The sequence below is a fragment of the Parus major genome, chromosome 1A, assembly GCF_001522545.3.
Source record: "Parus major isolate Abel chromosome 1A, Parus_major1.1, whole genome shotgun sequence".
Lineage (NCBI taxonomy): Eukaryota > Metazoa > Chordata > Aves > Passeriformes > Paridae > Parus > Parus major.
The window spans coordinates 41,655,257-41,676,044 of NC_031773.1; the positions used below are offsets into that span (position 1 = coordinate 41,655,257).

General features: G+C 37.8%; 1 protein-coding gene across 1 annotated transcript in view; it reads right to left on the reverse strand.

The window, feature by feature from the left end:
- DCN (decorin) overlaps window positions 1-20,402 on the reverse strand; it is a 38,072-nt gene extending 17,670 nt beyond the window's left edge. The window contains exons 1-3 of the mRNA XM_015629364.3: window positions 20,190-20,402; window positions 16,059-16,294; window positions 1,036-1,148 (exon numbers count right to left, since the gene is read on the reverse strand). Coding sequence (XP_015484850.1) covers window positions 1,036-1,148; window positions 16,059-16,266 — 321 coding nt within the window. The 5' untranslated portion in view covers window positions 16,267-16,294; window positions 20,190-20,402. The remainder of the gene's footprint in view (window positions 1-1,035; window positions 1,149-16,058; window positions 16,295-20,189) is intronic.
- Between the last annotated feature and the right edge of the window lie 386 nt (window positions 20,403-20,788).

A 20,788-nucleotide genomic window follows, 5' to 3' on the forward strand; every position in this document is an offset into this window, starting at 1 on the left:
ATAGAATAGAATAGAATAGAATAGAATAGAATAGAATAGAATAGAATAGAATAGAATAGAATAGAATAGAATAGAATAGAATAGAATAGAATAGGCAGCAAAGAGACAGGCAAGAAAAGCCAAATAACACATTGTTTATAATAATAAAGGATCTAAAGGAGGAATACATAGAATAAAATGAGTTGTTGAAAGACTAGAAAAATAATATTTTCAGGCATATGCCTGAATTAGAATTTTACTTTCAAAGAGAGAGCATAGCCTTTTTCTGCTCCATAAAGAAAAATATTTCAACAAAATTTAGGCAAAAGTATGAGGTATGCATTTTAAAATGTTGATAAAAACTATAGGCAGAGAGGAGGGCTTCAGGCAGAGCAAAAAAAATTAGAAACAGAGGAAGGTAGCTGTCTGATGGAAACTTGGAAAAGAAGAGGTGAGCCAGAAAAAAAAATAGTCACAGAAACCAGGAAGGAAAATATTTCAGCAAAGAGGAAAGCAGACAGAACTGTTAGAAGAGACTGGCAGGTAAAGAAGGATGAGGATGGAGCTTTGCTAGGAGAAATTTATTGCAAAACCACGATTCCACTGTAGTGCAGGGGGCAGAAGGGTAATTTGGAAAGATTCTTGAATAAAAATTAGTACAGAATATCTGCTGAAAAACATGACACATAAAAATCTCTGTGAGCTCAGAGGTAGGAGGGGAAGGAATACAGTAAGAAGTGAGTGAGGTGGCAGGAGATGGAAATAACCAAGTAACTGTGCCAAAGAGACTGAGAACATAAATAAATATGTGAGAGAAGTTATGATTGAGATCAGGGGACAGGAGACAGGTATGAAGAGCTGAAAAGGGGTGAGAAACTTCTGTAGCTTGACAAGAAAGCTTGCAGGAGAGAAATGGGGATAGAAAGAAATAGGCTGGGCTGATGGAGGAAGATCACAAATTATTTAATCAATTTTCCTTAAAAAATGCATTACCAGGCCAAAACTACATTTTCTCCCCATTTTTGTTGGCAAATACCTGTTCATTTATACACTTACATGAAGGTTCTTCAGGTTCTTGAAATCTCCTTCTTTAATTTCAGTGATTTTGTTGTTCTGTAAGTCCAACAGGGTTGTGTCCGGGGGAAGGTCTTTTGGCACCTTTTCCAGACCTAGTGACAGTGAAAAAAACAATTAACTTTGAAAGAAATTTTAAATAAGAGACTGTGCCATTCTTAGTAGCATTTTTCTTTCAGTAAACACCATTTCCAGAACTAATTTCCTGAAGCAGATTATGAAGACTTATTTGAAAGTGTTTCTGTCTCCAGCCAGTCAGAGAGTGTTTTATTTTGCTAAGCTGAACCAACATTTATTTATTCACATTTCCATTATGCCTTTTCTGAGAAAAATATCTGAGGTATAGCTTGAAGCAAAGGATTTAGTTTGGGAAAATAATTTCTAAGATGTTTAATTCCACTGAATTGTATGAATAAAAAATCCTTTTGGAAAGAGGTATGATATTTATTATTTTCACTGTGTTTCACTGTCACAGCTTTTGTGTACAGAGAACCTTTCCTTCTTTTTAAAGGCTTTTTGAAAGAAGTATGATAGTTAATTATAATCATTTCCAGAAAAAAATACAGTTTGTTTGACAGTAACTGAGTAAATTGCAGTAAAGTCCACCTTAAAAAAACCCCAAACTACCAATCCACCTCCCCCCTTTTCTTTGAACTGAAACTATGTCCAAGTTTTCTGGAGAACAAATCTCTTGGTTTCACTACAACTGCCAAAAGAACATCAGACAGTTTAAATTAAAGACTCTCTTTGGGACTATTTTCTGAATAGCTGATATGTAAGTCTGATGAAGTAATGGAAATGAAATTATTTAGTGTTAAATAACACTCGCTTTACCCAGCTTTCCTTTCATACTGTGACTTGGAGTAAAACAAATCTTTTATAGTCATTCTGATTTACCACAAAATTAAAATGTTCTTTCCTAACTAGCCTTTTTTTAATTTTTTTTTTTTTTTAACAGAATGTGAAATGCTAAATGAATTGTAGGTAGGAAAATATTTCTAGACACTAATAAAGTCTCTGTATGGGCATGTATCAGAAGTGGATGTCTCTGGGTAAAATTATCTTTTTACCAGTAAAAGTTTTAACTTGTATTCCTGAAGCTATATTTGAACTCTTCTGGGAAAGATCTCTCTGCAAGTATTTCCAGTGTCCCCCTAGAATGATGGTGGACTGCATGATATTCTTCTCAGGGGACAGATTTATACCTATAAAAAATTCTCTCTTTAGACCTATGTATCAATCCCATGCATTGTAAGCAGAGTGAGATATACTTCCCAGAGACAAGATGCTTTTCCCACCACTGCTGGGGAGATTCCATCCTTGGAGATACTCCAAATTTGTCTGGATACAAACCCAAGCAACCTCCTAAGCAGGGTAGTGGCCTAGATGGTCTCAAGAGCTGATGTCCAAATTCAACAATTCTGTGATTCTGTGATACTTAGCCATCATCAAAAAAGTGTTTTCACACAGAGAATGTAGGTTTCTCTGTCAAAATCCTATGTGTAGCAAGAATCTTTCTCTTTCAATCCTTTCTTTACAATATATGTGTGTATATGTAAAATAAAAGTGTGGTTAGATAAAAAACATTAAAATATTTGCATCAGATTTTTATTAAAACTGAGTGCAATAAAAATTCACCTGTCTGAGTTTTAATTACACCAGAATTCAAAAGTTTTAAAAAAGTAGAATCGTATGGCCTGGGATGAATTAATAAAAGGTTCATAAACTGACAGCAGCCAAAACTCACATTTCATCCTGTTTACCTTACTGATATTCAGTGCACAAATATCTAATAGATATTAAGATTATTGATATTACTAAATATGAAAGTTATTTAACTTTTCCTCATTTAGGCATGGACTTTGTTTTTGCTTCAACAGTTGCAAAACCCTCATTACCTCCAAAAGTGTAGTGCTAAAGTTCCAAATATATAAGAATGTGATACTGTATAATTTGTATGTTGGTTGTCTTTGGCCACTTTCTTCCTTCACTGAACAGGATTGATGTCAGCAACTAAAAATTCTTTCCCAAAAAACCCTACTTTTTCATGACCATAATTTTGTTATAACTTCCTACAGGCTAGCAACTTCTCCAGCGTCCTTCACATGTGAATCAAAAACCCCAAGGGTTTAATTACTTATATTCAAAGTAGCATTAGCATGTTCTGGTTGTCAGCACATTTTTGAGTAGGCTGGTGCCTCTAATAAGTGTTATGGCAGAAAATAGGGTGCAAGAGCTATGCAGCCATGCTTTATGTGATGCCCTTATGCTCCATGTGATGCCCTTGGAACACACCTCGTAAGAGCACTTGGGGAACTCTTGGCTTGCCACCGAAGGGATAATTTGCCAGAGACTAAACTTCAAACACAACTTCCAGCTGTACTTTTCAGTTTCTAAAAGCTTAAGTGTTATCCATGAATATGGTAGAACTGATAATTTCTCAGAACATTAAAGTTAGGCTTTCGATGTTTCATATTATAAAAACAAGACTAATTTAATAATCAGAAATCCACTTCTGAAAATTATTTATAGCATTATCTTCCTCTGTTGTACTGAAAACTAGAGGGATGTACCACACAATAATTAGCTCTGCATGCAGAGTATAATTGCCATCACTTGAAGAGTTGAACTTTTTTGTTACCTATCCCACATATATTGTAATGCATTTCCTGAAGCTGTTTTTAAAAACATTTTCAAAACAAGTTATAGACATTATATTCAATTTTTTTTCCTTGAATTGGGTGGGTTTTGAAGAGCAAAGAGTAGAGGAGTACAGGGTGCACCTTGCATTATCAGTGAAAGCTATTTAATATATCCAATTGAATATTTCCAGGTGAAACCTACATCATCTAAAGCTCTCTAGTAGAGGAAAATTCTAATGCCACTGGAAGCTGGAATGACTCCTGGGATAGAATTATCATGCCCCAGAGGGATTTTTTTGGTTCTTCTGTCTGGGGGACAGAAGTTTAGAGGGGAATTGTGGGTTGTCCTTACTACTAATTTCTGAGGAACTCGAGTGATGCCCATGTCCTTCTGAAACCATGTTGTACGATGTGATCACACATCCACCTACAAATGACTACTGGTGAAATTTATGTAATGTCAACCAAAAGGGAAACTGGTGTCAGAAAATAACAACTGAGTCTCCTCTCAATCATTTAAAGGACAGTATACACAGATATTTCAGCTCTTGACTGTGATGTTTTTATACATTTTATACATTTATACATTTTTACACATTAAAATTTGTTTCTTGAGAAAGCTATATGGAAATCTCTCATGGCAGTCTGAGTTTTTATGTGAATAATCAGTGCTACACAGTTTGGTATTCAGCTCCCCGGAAGTATTTCAGGCATCTAGTTCCTAAGATTGACTTCTAACTGATTAAAAATTTAGATTATTCTGCCTTTCCCATGGCATGTTAAATTGAAAATACATATTTCTTAAACTTTGAATAAAATGAAGTCAATTATTATTAAAGTTGGTAATTTATTTTTTTTTAAAAATAAATTTATTCACAAATAAGAAGAAATGGTATAGCTCCACCCTTACAAAATTCTTGTTTACACTGAGATTGAGCTTAAATATTCTGGAAATAAAAGAGATTCAATTAACCAGTTCATGTTTCTTAGTCAAAACACCCTTTTGATTTGCACTAAAATATTTCTTTGGGAGAAGTCATTGCTTCCTCATAGAAGCTTAATGGCCATCAGTTCCTGTAGTCCAGCTTAGATCTCAAATATCCCTGATGATTTTTTTATAAGTGGAAATTTCCTACTGTTCCACATTATCAACCTGGAGCAAACAATTATTCCCACCAGTATACACTTATGTGTGTAAAATGGTATGCACTTTAACACACATGAAGAACAAGATTAACCATAGAACTACAAAATGGCAAAAAAAATGTGTAAGTTCAAATATATCCCTTTTTTAGTATAAAAATAGATTTTAGATTCGTGACAGAATAAAAAAATTTTCCTAACTTTTCTACACTTCCTTGCTATGCAACAGATTTTTGAGATAACATACACCATCAAAATGTATTCAATAAAAACCAGAATAACTGGATTGTTAACCAATTTCACTCTCACACAAGAAAGGCTTGTCCACAACCACCTTTGGAGGGGAGATGTTACGTGGACCAGGAACCCCTGCTTAGTGGGAGGCTGGAGAGGGTAACTTTGCAGAAATTAAGCTTATCTCTGTGGGCTCTCATCCTTGTGGGGTGTTGCATTTTACTATAATTTCTGAATCAAATTACTATAATTTCTGAATCAAATGCCAGTGTCTGTCTGTTTGGCTGTGATTGCCTCACTCCCAGAGAAGACAGAAGGCTGATGGGTCTGGAGATTTTATGAGAACAGAAATTAGGCAGAGAAAGGCCAAGACTGGTATAATTCATCCCTCCTCTGGTCCCTGAGAGAGTCAATCAGTGGCTAGCCATCTCCTGTGTAGCACTGCACCATCCCAGCTAGCACATGATGCTCTTTAGCCAGCCAAACAGGTGTGGGAGATGTAGCAAGAATTTGGGAATAGTGTGAGGATGTTATGGGTTTTGGTGTACACAGCAGACTTTATTATTTCTGCAGCTGAGGGAATAACCTGCTCAGCTACAGGAGCTGTGATCAAGTGTCCATGGGATGGTTTAACCCGCAAAAGAGAAGGGAGAATTTTGAAGCCTCCTGGCTATGCAGAGGTTTCAGTCCACTGCTCCAGCTTCTCTGCAGTGAAGAGCCACAAGCTAGGCTGCATCTTGGCATGGAGCCACGTTCCTGCTGGAGCCATACGATTATGCAGAAAAGGAATGCAAGATTTATGGGGCCAGCAAGGGAGACTAAGCAAGTAGAAATCTGAATCTGCAGCCCAGAGATGAGGATGCTTTCCTGAGAATCGCATTTTTCCCACACTGAGACTACAAAGTCTAAATAACAAATATGTGAACAGCGACAGTGATAAACAGTGATTTTACAATTTTGAGTTTTGATTTTTTGGGGTGTTTTTAGCGTACTATGGGAGTTTTTTTCCCCCCTCCATTTTACAAGCAGCCGGTATGGGGCCTATTCCTCTGAATAAACCTTTGCTTCCCCAGCTGGAGAGCCTGGGCCAAAAGGCAGAGAGACATCCGAGAGCTGTAGCTCAGATACATGTGTTACTACATTGCAACACTTACGATTATTATCACAGGGGCCATAAAATGGGGCTCGCTTGAAGACTCTTTCAGTTTCCGCAAGCGGCTGCCGCCAGCTGAGGAATTTGGACGGAGCTCCCATGTAATTCCCAGCCGCGATCACCGGTGGCTGCGCTCCCAGTGGAGCCTCTCCAGCAGCTGCCTGGGCTGGCTCTGCGCACTGCTGAGCTCTCCTTGCTCCAAGCCCAGCTCTGCTGCATCCCACTGACGGGCAGCAATCCTCCCAGGGGTGGATGACCTTAGCAATGCCCTGAGTGGACTCTGGGGCAAATGAGGCAAAAGGCAAGTTTACAGGGTCAGGACACTTAGTCATGGAAAAGTAACTGGATCCAGGGACTGCTTTCTGGAAGGATGGCAAGGAACTGCTTTGAGTGCTTTGACTTAGAAAAGTTTACTGATACTTTCCCAGGCTATGTGCTATACTATTTACTGGAAATTTGTTCTCTATTGTGTGGGATTTGAAAATAGGAGTAATTTCATTATTTGCATCCACAAAATAACAATTGTCTTCTTCTACACACAATTATCCATGGCCTCATTCTCTCTCCCACTTTCAAACTAAAAGTTTCTTCTCTACTTTCTCCTCTCTTGCTATGAAATCAGCAGTAATATTTCTTTTCTAACAGATATAAAAAACCATTATGGAATGCATAAGATTCTTAAAATATATGTTCTTGAAGGTGATTCACAGCCATTTTTTAGACCTTTTTCCTGTTCTGTAGTCTGAAAGTCTCGTAAGGTCCATTTTGGGCTTATTTTTATCACAGATTATTGTTTTTGTATATGTCTGACCCTTCCCATAGGAAAGAACAAGAAAACAAACTCCATTCCCTGCTGAGGTGGCCCCTCACAAGGGTAGACCTACTGACCTATTACTATACTGGGGTGTTTTTTCCCCATTTATAACATTGCTTCCCAGAACAGAGTACGGAAAGCAGAAAAATAGAAATGAATTCACACACATTGTGATCAAATGCATAACTCTCCATTGTGACAATGCTAATAATTACAAAAGCCCTAGTAAAGGTATAAAAGTGAATGCATGGCTTTATCTGCTCTTTTCCACCTCCACCCACTCTGAGTAGTGAGCACATATTTCAAAGCATAACGGATATTGCAAGCCACAGCTGTTATGAATTATTTTTCAGTGCTAGTCACATTTTTGGTAAAGACAGAGTTAGTCTCCTGGCTCCAAAAGTTAATACCTAAGAGTAATGATATATTTTTGAAGCTAAAATTCAAGCAGCTTCTCCTTCTGTCTTTTAATGACAATGATCTCAAATGAATGAGCCTTCTGAAGAACACTAGCATCTTAAATTGGCATAAAAATATTTTGACATAATCTTTTGACTTCAGAGATTAAGACACTAAGTGAAATAAAAATCAAGTATTATGAGTTGTCTAGTTAACTCCTAGAATCATCAGCTTTACATTTCCCACTACCATGGTTGCAGACATAAAACATCCCATCAGAGAGCAGCAAGTGACCCGTGTGATTGATGCAATCTGCCAGCACCATGTGTATAATGGCTTTACTCAAAGTGGATGCAATGCAGATGTACTATCTGTGAGTACTCACACAGTAAGTTGAAACATTTATTCCTTCACTTGTCATAAGAGAGCATTTCAGTAACTCAGAAAAGTGAGCATTATCTAACAAATTATGTTTTGAATGACCCTTTGGAGTAATGTAATTTGATGTTTACTTCAGCTGCAGCTCAAGTTAGCAACAGGCAGCAGATGACAATTTGAGGATAGATCTCTCAATTTTTACTTTGGGATTTACCAGAATTGGCTCTAACATAATGACATAAAGAATCATTTGGGGGAGGTCTTCTCTGGTTTCAAGTAAACTTACCCCTTCCTGTTCTGACCACAAGGTCATTACACAGCCCTAGTTTATAACCTGAGGACAGAGATATGTTCCTGGTTATTTCAGGTACTTCTAAACATAACACTGCCATTTTTCATAAATGTTTTAGACTTGTTGTCAACCTACTCTCACAAAAACATAAAATGGAAGAAGCTGCTGTGGTCATGTCTGGATACAGTGAATAACAATTAAATAAATTTTGGAAGAGAATTTTCTGACTTAATTGGGAAATCTACAGACCTGCTTGTTCCTTCTTTCTGCTACAGGATGTTAGATATACCCTTGTAACTCTTAGACATATTTTCTTTGTAATTTTTATTTTGTCAGACATTTAGTGATAGAGGTCCCCCAGGTCTTCTGTAACTCTAACAGTCATCTCCAGCCCAGAAGATGTAAACTCTTTGCCACAGAGTAAAATAATAAAGAAGAGAAAGTAATTTTTTTTCCCCTAATCCTGAAAACTTTAAGATTTTAAATAAATTCTTTGCCTTTGCTCCTATTACTCCTAGGTAGAGATACTCAGCAATGAGTTCGATTATTGCACCACTACAGACACTTTTCTTCCATGTTGCCCTAAAATATGAATTCATTGAGAAACTCTTTAGTTTCTGAGGTCCACTCTGGAGCAGTAGAAAGGAAAACATGTACTCTAGCAAAAAAACCTGAAATAATTCTAGGCTTTCACATTTTAGGTGGTAGAGGAGATGCAAGCAGAAACTTGTTCTGGGACATTACTGCACATGCCAATTTTGTATTACAGGACCAAACTGCATGTGTTTTAAAAGCTGTGACATTTCTATAAATAATTTCTCCATTTGTTTTTTTTTTTTGCCTTTAAGTCCTTAAAGTTGCCATCAGGTGGGCAGAAGTGGTTTCTTGCTTTTGCTGTTGTTTTTAAAATATAATCATTACATTCCATTTCTTAAAAAATTAAAACTGTAAGCACTGTCTCCTTAACAGATTTTTGTAGAAACTAAAAAGGCTTCAAGTAGGTCCCAGGTAAGAAAACAAAGATGGTATGGGATGCTCTCCCAGATGCCTCCTCATATAAGTATACATGCAGAGAGTACATAAATTTTTTAAATATAAATTTTCCTCTTTTTCATTTTCTATTGACTGCCTACTGCAGTAGTGTTTCTTATATAGCAAGTACAACCTTACTAAAATCATAGTCATTTGTAGAGAGCTGTTTGAATCTCATAATTGGCTCCATAAGTTGAAAACTACAACATAAATCAAATCTTTTTTTTTTTTTTTCCCTCCCCCCAAAAAAAAGCCTATGCAGGCATGGTTCTTGGTCTTGAGGTCCCTGTGTGTCTGTGTTTATTTTTTCCACATCTGTCTTTGCAGAGAAGCCCATCAGCAAGTTCTATTATTTTGTTCAACTTGGAGGAGACCGAGGGGAGACCTGATGGCAATTGACAACTTCCTCGAGAGGGGCAGAGGAGGGGCAGGCACTGATCTCTGCTCTCTGGTGACCAGTGACAGGACCCGAGGGAATGGCCTGAACTTGTGTCAGGGGAGGTTGAGGTTGGATTTTACAAAAAAGTTCTTGACACTGAAGGTGTTTGGGCACTGGAAGAAGCTCCCCAGGGAAGCACAGCACCAAACCTGAGAGGGTTCAAGAATAATTTGGCAACACTCTCATGGCACATGTTGTGAATGTTGGAGCTGTTCTGTGCAGGGCCAGGAGCTGGACTTTGATGATCCTGATGAGTCCCTTCCAACTCAGAATATTTTGTGATTCTATGATTATCTACTTTTCTTTCATAGTGTAAAGGACCACAGTGCTCTATGTAAGCATTTTAAATACAATACAGACAAAGAGACATGTAATTCCAGCATTTGACAATATTTTTTTTGTCAGGGCAGACATGGAAAATAAGATAAATAAATTTTTAAAAATGAAAATATATTTTGAAGAACACAGTTTTTGATTTGAACTTGTATATTCAGAAAAAAATACTTTATTTTTCTGTAACCTGATTATCTTCTTTTGGACCACTTCCTTTTAATGAAAGATTCAGTGCATGTGTAAAGGAAAATATAGACCACTGAGTGCAAATTTGATAAGGCTGGGACCCTCCAATCTGGGTTTGAAACTGGTGTTTTGAAAATCTACTTAAAACTAGATTTACAAAATACCATGAGAACTGGACTGTGTGAACAGAGTTTTTCTGGAGAGCTGGGTGCTAGTACCAGAAGTGTCTTGCTGTTATCATTGGTGACTTCAGACAGGACCCAAATTTTTAGATCTCCTCCCTGTTGCTATGGGCTCTCAGTGAGCACTGGGAATGAGCTTTTGGACTCTATCTCTTTCTTGGCTGGGAACCCTCCACAATTAAATATCAGAGGCTTTTTGTTGTGAAAACACAAGTATTTTTAAAATAGTTATGTCTTACCAAGTAACACTCCATACAAAGGTGCTAAGAACATAACACACCTGCTAGTCCATAACACTAGGTCAAATAGGGAGTGACTATTTAGCATGTTTTAAACACTGTAATAACCTATAATCACTTATAATTTACTCACATTTTGCTAGCTATCTATCAGCTATTTATCAGTGCATTGGGAAATTTTAGAAATGAACCACTGTGACAGAGCAACCAGAAAACAGTCACTTCTTGTATCACTTAGACCTGGCAGTCAGCATTTCTATTCCTGCCACTAGGCTTTCATAAATGGCATTTCCAAGTCCAAAGCAAGCAAACAAATCTAAAAAACTAAGGCAAAAAAAAAGAAAACATATATAGCTGGTCACTGTTACCTTGGAGTAAACAGTAAATAAGGGAGGGATGGACTTAGAGTGGATTCATTTTCATCTAGGTTCATGTTTATCAGCTGAAACTGGAACATCATTAATTCAGGTGGTGATGCAAAAGGCTTGCCTTTTTACTGCCTTATACTGGCAAAATATAATGTTTTTTTGTTAATATAAAGTAGTCTACATCCAGGCCAATATTTTTTTCTTGAGAATTTTTTTATTATTTAGTTCTTGATTAAATAATTTTTCAGAATGTACTGGGCACAGGGCTTTAATTCATGTTTTTTAACTTCCAGGGCATCCCCAAAAGAATATACCCATGCCAAATTTATCACACAGCAAAGATGGCAACATGGATTTATTTTTCCTTGCCAATCTTAACGCACAATTTCATGAATCTGAAAGTAAGTTGTATAACCAGCAGTGGTCAGAGTTTGGTTCTCCAGGAGTGATGTATCCTCTCCATCACTGACATCCACCTTAGACAGGATGAACCCTGCATGGGCAGCCTAACTCCCCCCATGTCTGTGAAAGGAAAGCTGACCACTCTTAGAATCTTAACATCCTGTGACAACTTGTATAGATGCTCCAGTCTGACCTCCAACACGTTAAGAGTATTCCAATTCACCCAGCCAGCATGTGGAATGCCCAATGGCTTGTGCTTGCTGGCAGCCCAAGTTATGTTGGGCTGAAGAATGTCAGTTTTAAGGCCAGTGTCCTGTGATGTAGATGCTGTTCTCAGTATAAGTGACAGAATACTTTCCCAGATTTCATGGCTTCTTTTTTAATGATAATAATTTTGGTAAATGATCCAGTTCTATGAAGCCAGCAGATTTCATGAGAGTATCAGCTTCAATGAAGCACAAAAGGAGTAAAACTTTAATCTTTATTGTAAGAAGAGAAAAAAAAAAAAAACAAAAAAAAAAGCATAAAAATCTTGTCCTAAAGGCCCACCAGTAACAATGTAAATTCACACAAAAAAAAAATAAATTAAAAATTATATTTGTTAATGTCTGGCCATTTAAGGATACATGCTTTCTTTTATTATGTGCTTACTAACCTATAAGATTTTGAGATGAACATTTAGTTTTAAAGATTATGTTTCAAACCAAGGTATATTTCCTTTGTAGCGAAAAATGAGGTTCTCACATGGAGTCAAAATCAGAAAATGGGTATTCAGATATTTCTGGAAGATTTCATACAGTGAGATAAATTATCTTTTTCCAGCATATAAATTGCCATGTTACAATGGTTCAAGTGTTGAAGAGCCATAATTGATATATTAAGACACTCTATTTGTTCAGATAAACTGCTTCATATTACCAGATTCCAGTGATAATACTTCACATATCTGTGAGCTTTCCATCTTCTGATCTCAAAGCACTTTTCAAACACACCCTGCAACATCCATGCTGTGCTTTAACATACTCTTCTTTGTATAAGCTGGAGAAACCGTGCATTTCTGAGCTGTGAGCAAAATTTGAATTTTAACTGTAATATTTTTGAAATTTGTTTGCTGACATCTCTCTCTCGCACACCTTCTGTAAAGCAGAAAGCCTCCAGGGATATTCCCAGAAAGAGAGATGGAGAGACCCTCACTATGCCCTGTAAGGTCTCCAAGGAGGACAATCTCATTGCATCCTGTATAGAGATACTGCTCATTTAGAAGGGGCTGCCAGACTCATCTGAAGGTGAAATAAATCTCTGACCACCACGTCTGAGTGTGATTACGAAGTATTCTGCATCTGCTGCAGGGATGAGTAATCACACATACATCCTCCTGCCTACCAGGGCGCTCTGGGATGAACTTTGCTTGAGACTCCCTTTGGGAGGATGAGGCTTTAAATGGAACTGTTAATCCTTGCTAGAGGTTTTGAGAGGCGTGTTTGCCTGGCCAGCTGACTGCACATCTTCCCTGTACACATTACTTTAAAACAGGGAAAGTGGTCTCTGGGCAGCTACATCAGTTGCTTGCCACCTGTACAGTGCTCTAATAAGGAAAATGTTTGTGATTTCTATGGAAAGCCTGGATATAGCATAGCAGTGCCTCATACTGAAGCATGCTCAAAAAGTGAACCTATGGCTCCCTTTTAACAATGGGAGGCAGATTCTTAAAAGGCAGCACTTTTATAAAGATAGCCCAGTGGCCTTCCTTGATGAGATCCTTGAGCCTTCTCACAAAGGTAATGCATCTCATGAAATGTAGGCACATGGAGTTCTGCTTTTGATCCATCAGTAATCAAAACTTAGAGAGAATTCATTTTCAGGATGTGAGAAGGCAGCATTCTCTTTCTTGCCAACTCAGCTCTTGGCTGGGAGGCAAAATAAATTAATTTGTAGGTGTGTGCTTAAGAAGATGTAACTGAAGTTTAAGACTATAGGAATGTAAAAATTCAGCTGACAAGAGTGTAATTGGACTACTGGGCATTTTTTTTCACTGTTTTTATTGAACTTGGATTTTATTTTTTTTTTTATTCCCATCCAGTGCTCATGAGAAAAGGGGAAAACCTGATCTCTGGACTCTGGATCCAATAGTTTGCTGTGGTTTATTCACATAACCCTGTGTCAGATGGTTTTTTTTTGTCAGATGGTTGTTTTTTTCTTTAAGAAGTGAGAATCTACAAATAGCAAATGCCCACTTAAGCACAAAAGAAACAGGCTGAAGAAGAAGACACCTCTCTATATGTTGCCCATGTTAGGGTCCTCCAGCTGCCTTGCTCTGGCTTGTCCCCTGGATGCATGGGCTCCTGGCTGTAAACACTCCTTCCATGCCAGAGAGTGCGTAGGGGAAAGGATCCTGACTCAGGTTTCAACTTTCCTTTGTGAGAATTTATTTAGGAAGCTCTTAATATGTCCTTGTGAGGACCCTTGTTATTGCCCGAAATTCTTCTTTAACTAGTACCCATGGGACTAGATGACTAAATATGATAATTTTGGAGGACAGATGTAGCTAATTTGGTTGGGTTGGAAATGCCCAGAGCTGAAGAGAGAGGCAGGCCAGGAGCACAGGTTAATGGGGAGGCAGAGCTGTCACTGCTAGTTTCATGCCTTCCATGTGCAAATTGCCCTCCTGATCCCTGAAACATGAGCACCCTTCATCCCACATCTCAGGAGCACGCGAGGTCACCTCCACAGTTTGCAAAGGGCCAGCAGCTGCCTTTTCTCAAGTCAATAGGTAGATATGACTTTGTCTGTGTCTGTCACACAGAAGTGAATTCAGAGGAGTAGAGGGCAGGTTTTCCCGTGAGCAGGTGGCACACAGCTCTCCTGTCCCAGCTTGCAGGGCACCCAGCAGACCTGTGTCTTCGTAGCCTCACAGCTGAGCCATGTCCCATTCAGGGCTGTCACATGCGACAAAGATGGGTGAAACTTAATGCCAGGGTTGGCACTGGTTAATAACTACTTCCTTGAGCTCTGCCAGGGAAATATTATTTATTTATTTTTCATGGCTGCATATTTTTAGCCCAGGGAGATCTCTTTTCCTTTGTACCCAAGAGCTGGATATTATCAGCCCAGCTGATCCAGAAGCATGACCCTTTCGCTCCATGATATGCAGCATGTGGGTTTAAAGAAAGCTCAAAACATACCTCTTTCTTTTCACTCACCCCACTTGAAATTATCTGGGCAACACTGACCTTAATTTCTGAGTCTCCTTGTCAGTATGGGACTCTACTAACCCAGAAGTATCTTACACAATGGACTGTAAACCTCATGTGTGTGAAGTTCATGGCCACAGGAGCAAGTACAGGAGCAAAGGGTCCCTGTGTGAATGTCTCTACATTTTTACCAAGTGAAAGCTCATTATATTCTGCAGAATAGAAGCAGACTGACTGAGAATAAGTTCTCAAAATAGCTTAAATTCCATCAGCATTACTAAGTGTGACAACAATAAAACCTAAGACTTTCATGGCATGTGGGGAACCTCCTCCCCACTCCATGTTTGCTCTCTCTGGCAGCTAAATGGTAAAAAAAAGGAAAATATTCTTCAAGAGGGACAATACTGTGGAAGCTTTATGAATGCATGGCTAGGTTAGCCCACACTGCTTTGTGCAACTTGGCTTGCACTGTTCACTGGGTCTTTGCCAAACATATCTGTTGCGTAATTATGTGGCTCACTCTAATAAATTCACAGAAGTTTCTAGGGGTGTAGCTGAAGTTTATTATTATTATACAACCCCCACCACAATGAGACATAAATCCTAATTGGTGGACTTAAAGTAGTTATCAAAGCCAATGTTATAACATAAGAAAATGGAAACACCCAGCTATACATGTAAATAGCTGGTAGAAGACTTAAAGAAAAAGCTCTATAAAATCATGAGATGCTATTTGTCTGTTTCATTGTGAGCAACTCTAACTGATTTTCTGCACTGTACAGTCACTAAGATTGAATAATGCTGGTTTAAACTAAGAGCCATCTCACTGAAGTCAACTTCATTAATTGAGACTTCTGCATGGAAAAGTAAAAATACAGTGATGGCAGACATGGCTTCACATCCTGCTACTCTGACTGTGCACACAAGTCCTTCCCTTACATAAGGGAGTAAGGAAAGTTTGTGAGAAATGTTCTCATGGTTTCAGCTTACATAGTGTCTAAGAAATATATTTAATGAGGAATTCTATAACGTGTTCATTATTTTGGTGCGTTGCCAAGCTCTTTACTCCAAAGAGCTGGTTCCAGGATATATGATTCAGTTGGTGATTTCATGCTCATGTATTCATATGGAAATGGGATGACTTCAATGTTGAGGTACTAGACAGTATGATTAAAGGTGTTGGACCTTGGACTACACAATTTAGAACCTTTAAAAATGTTTCCATCCCCACATCTGACCTCACTGCCTTTATTTAATATTCATCTGAAGGAATAACTTTGAAAAGTTATTTTCTCTGCAAGAGAAATCTGTGGCATTTCAAAGAACAAATGAAATGTAGACATTCAAAATATACATTAAAAAAAAGAAATAATAATCAAGCAGTCTCCACAGTGACAAAAAATGCCCATCTGGCCAGGGCTTTGTGGCCCACTTGGTAAATTCTGGTTAACTGGAACTGCAGCATATTTCCTTGGGAAAAGCCAGTTACGGAGGGACGACGCGTGGCAGCCTCGCGGTCTGGGCTGCTGGCCCGCGGCTAGAAGGCAAGTACAGAGCTCTGAAGTGCTCCTGGCTTACCTAGGTCAGAGCACTGCACCACACGAAGATGGCACTGGCAGCGGAAGGGGCACACCGGTCCAAAGCCGGATATGACGGGATCATCCGTGGGAGCCATGTCGGCCGAGCCCTCATCCTCCAGCATAAAGTCAAAGAGGCCCTGCTGGTGGAACGGCTTGGCCAGGCACGCTGGCAGCAGCAGGACAAAGAGCAGAGCCAGCCTCTTCATGGCTTAGTTCATCGACTCCCAGCAGAACCTAGGATTCAAAGCAGCGCATTAACAACAAAAGTAGAAGCTTCCCATAGCTGCACAGTTCCTCCTGAAGGAGGTCCAGCTCATCCACCAATTACATAACTGCTCCTTTCAATAAAAGAAAACCGTGTTGTAAAAATAGGACAGTTATGTGATAGGAGTCTGGTAACTGCCTTTTTTCTTATTTTTTGCAGAGCCATTTTAAGGCAACTGTAAACACATCTGCTTGTATATCTAGAGTAATATTTATTGGGAACAGGCAGCACTGTCAACTTAGTGATGCAAAAAAGTCAAAGCAATAAGCCACATTTTCCATGTGCCTGTTTTCTGCCAACATAACAGTCTATTTGATTTCATCAGCATTTATTTCGTAGCAATGGGTTTGACCCCTAGGGATAAACCTGAGCTTCCCAAACTCACTGTAGTTCAGAATTTCATGTCTTGAGAAATATTTTGAAGTGTCGATTTTCTGTATGTTTTAAATTATAGCCTAGTAAAACTGACTGAGAAAGAGTAGGATTTAGTGACAGGGTGGAGAGTGAGAAGATCTTTACTTACTTAAATGTACTATACTTCTTTCCTAGTTCAAACAGCACAACAAAATGAAATGCAGTGCTGGTTATATCGAATATTCTTGGCTTTCTTTCCAAATTTTGTAGTGTTGTGTGCACACTTTCTAACAGGACTTCAGAGCTTCATTCTGCAGACTTTCATTGTCAGGAGCAACTTTACACAAGTTGTGTGAAGTGTGTATTGCCATAGATATGAAAAAGAAAAGCTGCTTAAATACATGTTCTCAGGACTTAGGCCTAGATGCATATCAACACACTCTAGGTTGTGATACCTGTCTCCTTGTGCACTAAGGAGAAATTACATAACCATTTGCAGGTTGATATCAAGGCTGTAAAGACCAGCTAATTTTCTTAATATTATTTTCTTTTACTATGTGTTTTATATAATGAAGTTCACACTTTACTAACTTGAAATCTGCCTTCAAATTGCCAAGTGACACAAAGGCAAATTTGTCATTTATACAGGAACTGTTTTACTAAAACAGTGGCATAATCCTAAATACAGATGCTGCTCTTTGTAATGAAAGCAAAAATGTTCACTTGCTTCTTCAGGTTGATATCTTAGAAACACCTTGTTTGGGTGCTAGCTGGGATTATTTCTTTTTCTAGAAGAAGTTATCTAACAGTTAGGGGTGTGGTAGAGCATTTTTCAGCTCCATATTCATTGTTGGACAAAAAAACTGGGAGAGGCAGAAGAGGAGGGCTGTCTCCCTCTCTACTTTGACATATGGAACCTACCAAGTAGATGACAAGAATGAACAGATTATATCAGGTGAGAGTAGTTTACTAAAGCCTGCCTTTCTAACATAATACAACCAGGTACTCTAAAAGGAATGGTTACTGTTAAGAAAAAAGCTAAATACATAAAAAAGCCATGACACTGGATTTAGATACAATTTATATTGTGCCTGAGTTCATTTTCCTTTATGAATTTATGAATTCCTTTTTGAATTTCTACCTACAGGTGCCAATGCAGATCTCCAGAAACCTTTAGGTTTGTTTCTTAAGATTATGAGGTTACCTAATAAAATATGCTGGTGACTTAAAATCATAGCTTACAATCCTGTGATCTACCTGACATGAAGACATATATCTAACATCTTCAGATATCCCAAAGACTTCAAAATTAAATAAATCACATGGAGTAAGATACTGTTTATGTTGTCTCTTTAAGAGACATATTTGTTTTCTTAGTGGGATATGACAGTACTTCTGTTCCTGGAACAGACACCTTACTGCATGTGCTGAGTGGGATCACAGACCCCAACATCAGCTAGGGAGTTTTTAGTATGTCCTGTCAGCCAGTGCTGTGTAAACTCGTGACATGTAGCAGGGGCAGGCTGTGTCCCTGTAGATCATCCTCCTGTCCCTCCCCCTGCCCTGGCTCCCCAGCTGTGTCCCTTTCCCAACAACACCCCCACCAGAGCACAGGGACACCTCAGGATGTCACAGCAAAGTGCTCTCACTGCATGGCAGTGAGCTGTTTTAATCTAAAATGTGGTTTTTGAAATAGTGATCATCATGTGTGAATTGTTGCAAAATAAAAATGCAATTTATTGATAATGACAAGAAAAATTTGCTAAATCATCACCGTTCATCACAATAAGCTGCCTTGTGAAAATGATCAATAAAACCTTACCCCAGTACAAATTATTTTTCAGAATGTATATTAATAACAATAAGCATTGGGAATGCTGCATGCTAATCCTTGAATGGCAGTGGCAGCCAGGACTTTTTAAAGACCTTCCTCAGCCTCTTTATATGTATTAATATAATTTTAAAACATTTTAAAATATTTAAAACTACTATGTTCCCTCTTAAGGTCACTGCTGAAGTACCACCCATCCCAAGAATGCACAAGAATCCAGGATCTTATCCTGGAGTTTAATTATAACCACTCAGAAAAGACAAAAAGAATAAAAAAAATGCAAAGGCACTTTGGAAGTGTCTTCACACTTTGTTTCTTATTCACATTTATATTGATGACTTCATTTATCTCAGGCCTTTCCTTTGGTCCCTGTTTTGTAAGTACCATAATAAAATCAGAAAGAGGTGGCTATAAAGGAAAACTGTAGGACAACAAAGGATATTTAAGTATATAATCTGAGGAATCAACAGAGAAAACAGCAGACACAAGCTATGTGTTAATCAGAATATAGGAAGAGATATCTTCAGTCATATATGCATTCATTCTGCAGACACATGTATCTGTTCCTATTGTTTGCATGTGTAATTGAACATAAACAAAAGAAAAGATATACACAAAACTGTACTACCAAGAAATGTTTATGTTTTACTTACAAAAAAAAAAAAAGTAGAGGATAAAAAAATTCTGTGACACAATATTTATGTCTGCAGGACATAACTGTTTAAAATTCCTTTAATTATGTGTTTACAATGAAGAAGACTTTTCCACAAGCAGAGGAAACTATACCATAGGCTTGGCTACATTTCATTTTAAAATACCACTGAAAATTTGCTTCATCAGTTCACGTCACCACTGTATTGGTGGTCTTCTTGTCAGTTTACCTTAATAGTAAGGTTAAATTATTAGTTCACCTAGTGTCAGAAATCTCTCAAAATTCCACAAAGACAAGCTAAACAATATTTTCCAGTTTCAAAAAAATCCCCTCCATTTTATGTTTTGCCCATTTTGTGCAATAAAGTCTAGATATGCAAACACAGAAGCTGGAAGTTTTAAAGAGAATAAAACTCTGTTAACAGGAGTTTCAACTGTAGGAATTTTCTTTTCTACAATTTCATTCATAAGAACCTTCTTTAAACATGATTCCCTTGCTTTTACTTTTGCAACATAGCACTTTCTAACATTACAAAGGCATACACAGAACCCGTATAACTTACTACTGTGCGTTTTTTTTCTCTGAAATTAAAATTATATTTCATCAGTGTCTGAAATATATATGAAGAAACACATGAGAAAGAAATCACAGAGTGCAGTTTAAAGCAGAAATGTAAGCATACATGCATTTTTTACACTCCCTTTATCACCGATTCTAAACACTGGATTGCAGAGAATATACTGCTGGAAAAGTTTACAGCAAAGAAAAAGAAAGGACTATAGCAGTGGTTATACAAATCAAAACAAGAGACAGAATAGTCAAATAAACAGTAGGAAATCTGCACAGTCTTGGAGAATGTATTCTCATGTTTCCAAGAAACAAAAGTGCTGCATAGAAAACTTAACATTACTAAACATTTAGCAGGATTTTTAACTTGCTTCTCTTGAAATTCAAACAGTTCTTGCCATAGACTTGCCCGAAGTTTTATTAGTGCAGCATAGTTCAGAAGAATTACTAAAAACCGTACCTTTTAATCCAGGGATTTGCAACAGGAGCTCTCAAAGCTGAGATGTAATTAAACTAAATATTCAACCCAGGCAGAAGGCTTTGCAGGTGTGGAAAGGAGGAGGGGGTAAATTCAGCTCAGTGACTGTCACTTGGTGGAAAACCCTCCTGCTTCTATTCCATAGCACAGTTAAAAAATGTTTCTCTCAATGAACACAATCCAGGCTGACACCCACATTAGATCATATGGTAATGATATGTCTCCTGTATTGTAGCCAGAAACTTTATCAGCTCTTTTGCTTTCTTTTCCTCCTTTTTCTTTTTCATTTGCTTTATTTCTCTTTCATCTGTTTACAATCCCAAACTACTTGTACATTATAAGACAGATTCTTAGCTGTAGTTCATCCTACTTATTTTATTTATGTCTCTACGGCATATATTTAGGAAAGTTTTCTTGGTTTTAACTCTGAGGGGTTTTATGAGTCATTAATGAAAAAAATGTTTAGCTGTTCCTGTTCTTTATAGTATTTTGAAATCAAGGAAATGATATAAAAGGGTTAGCTTTAAGTAAAACTATTTAAACAGATATCAACCTGCCTTTCTTATGCTATAATCATTGTC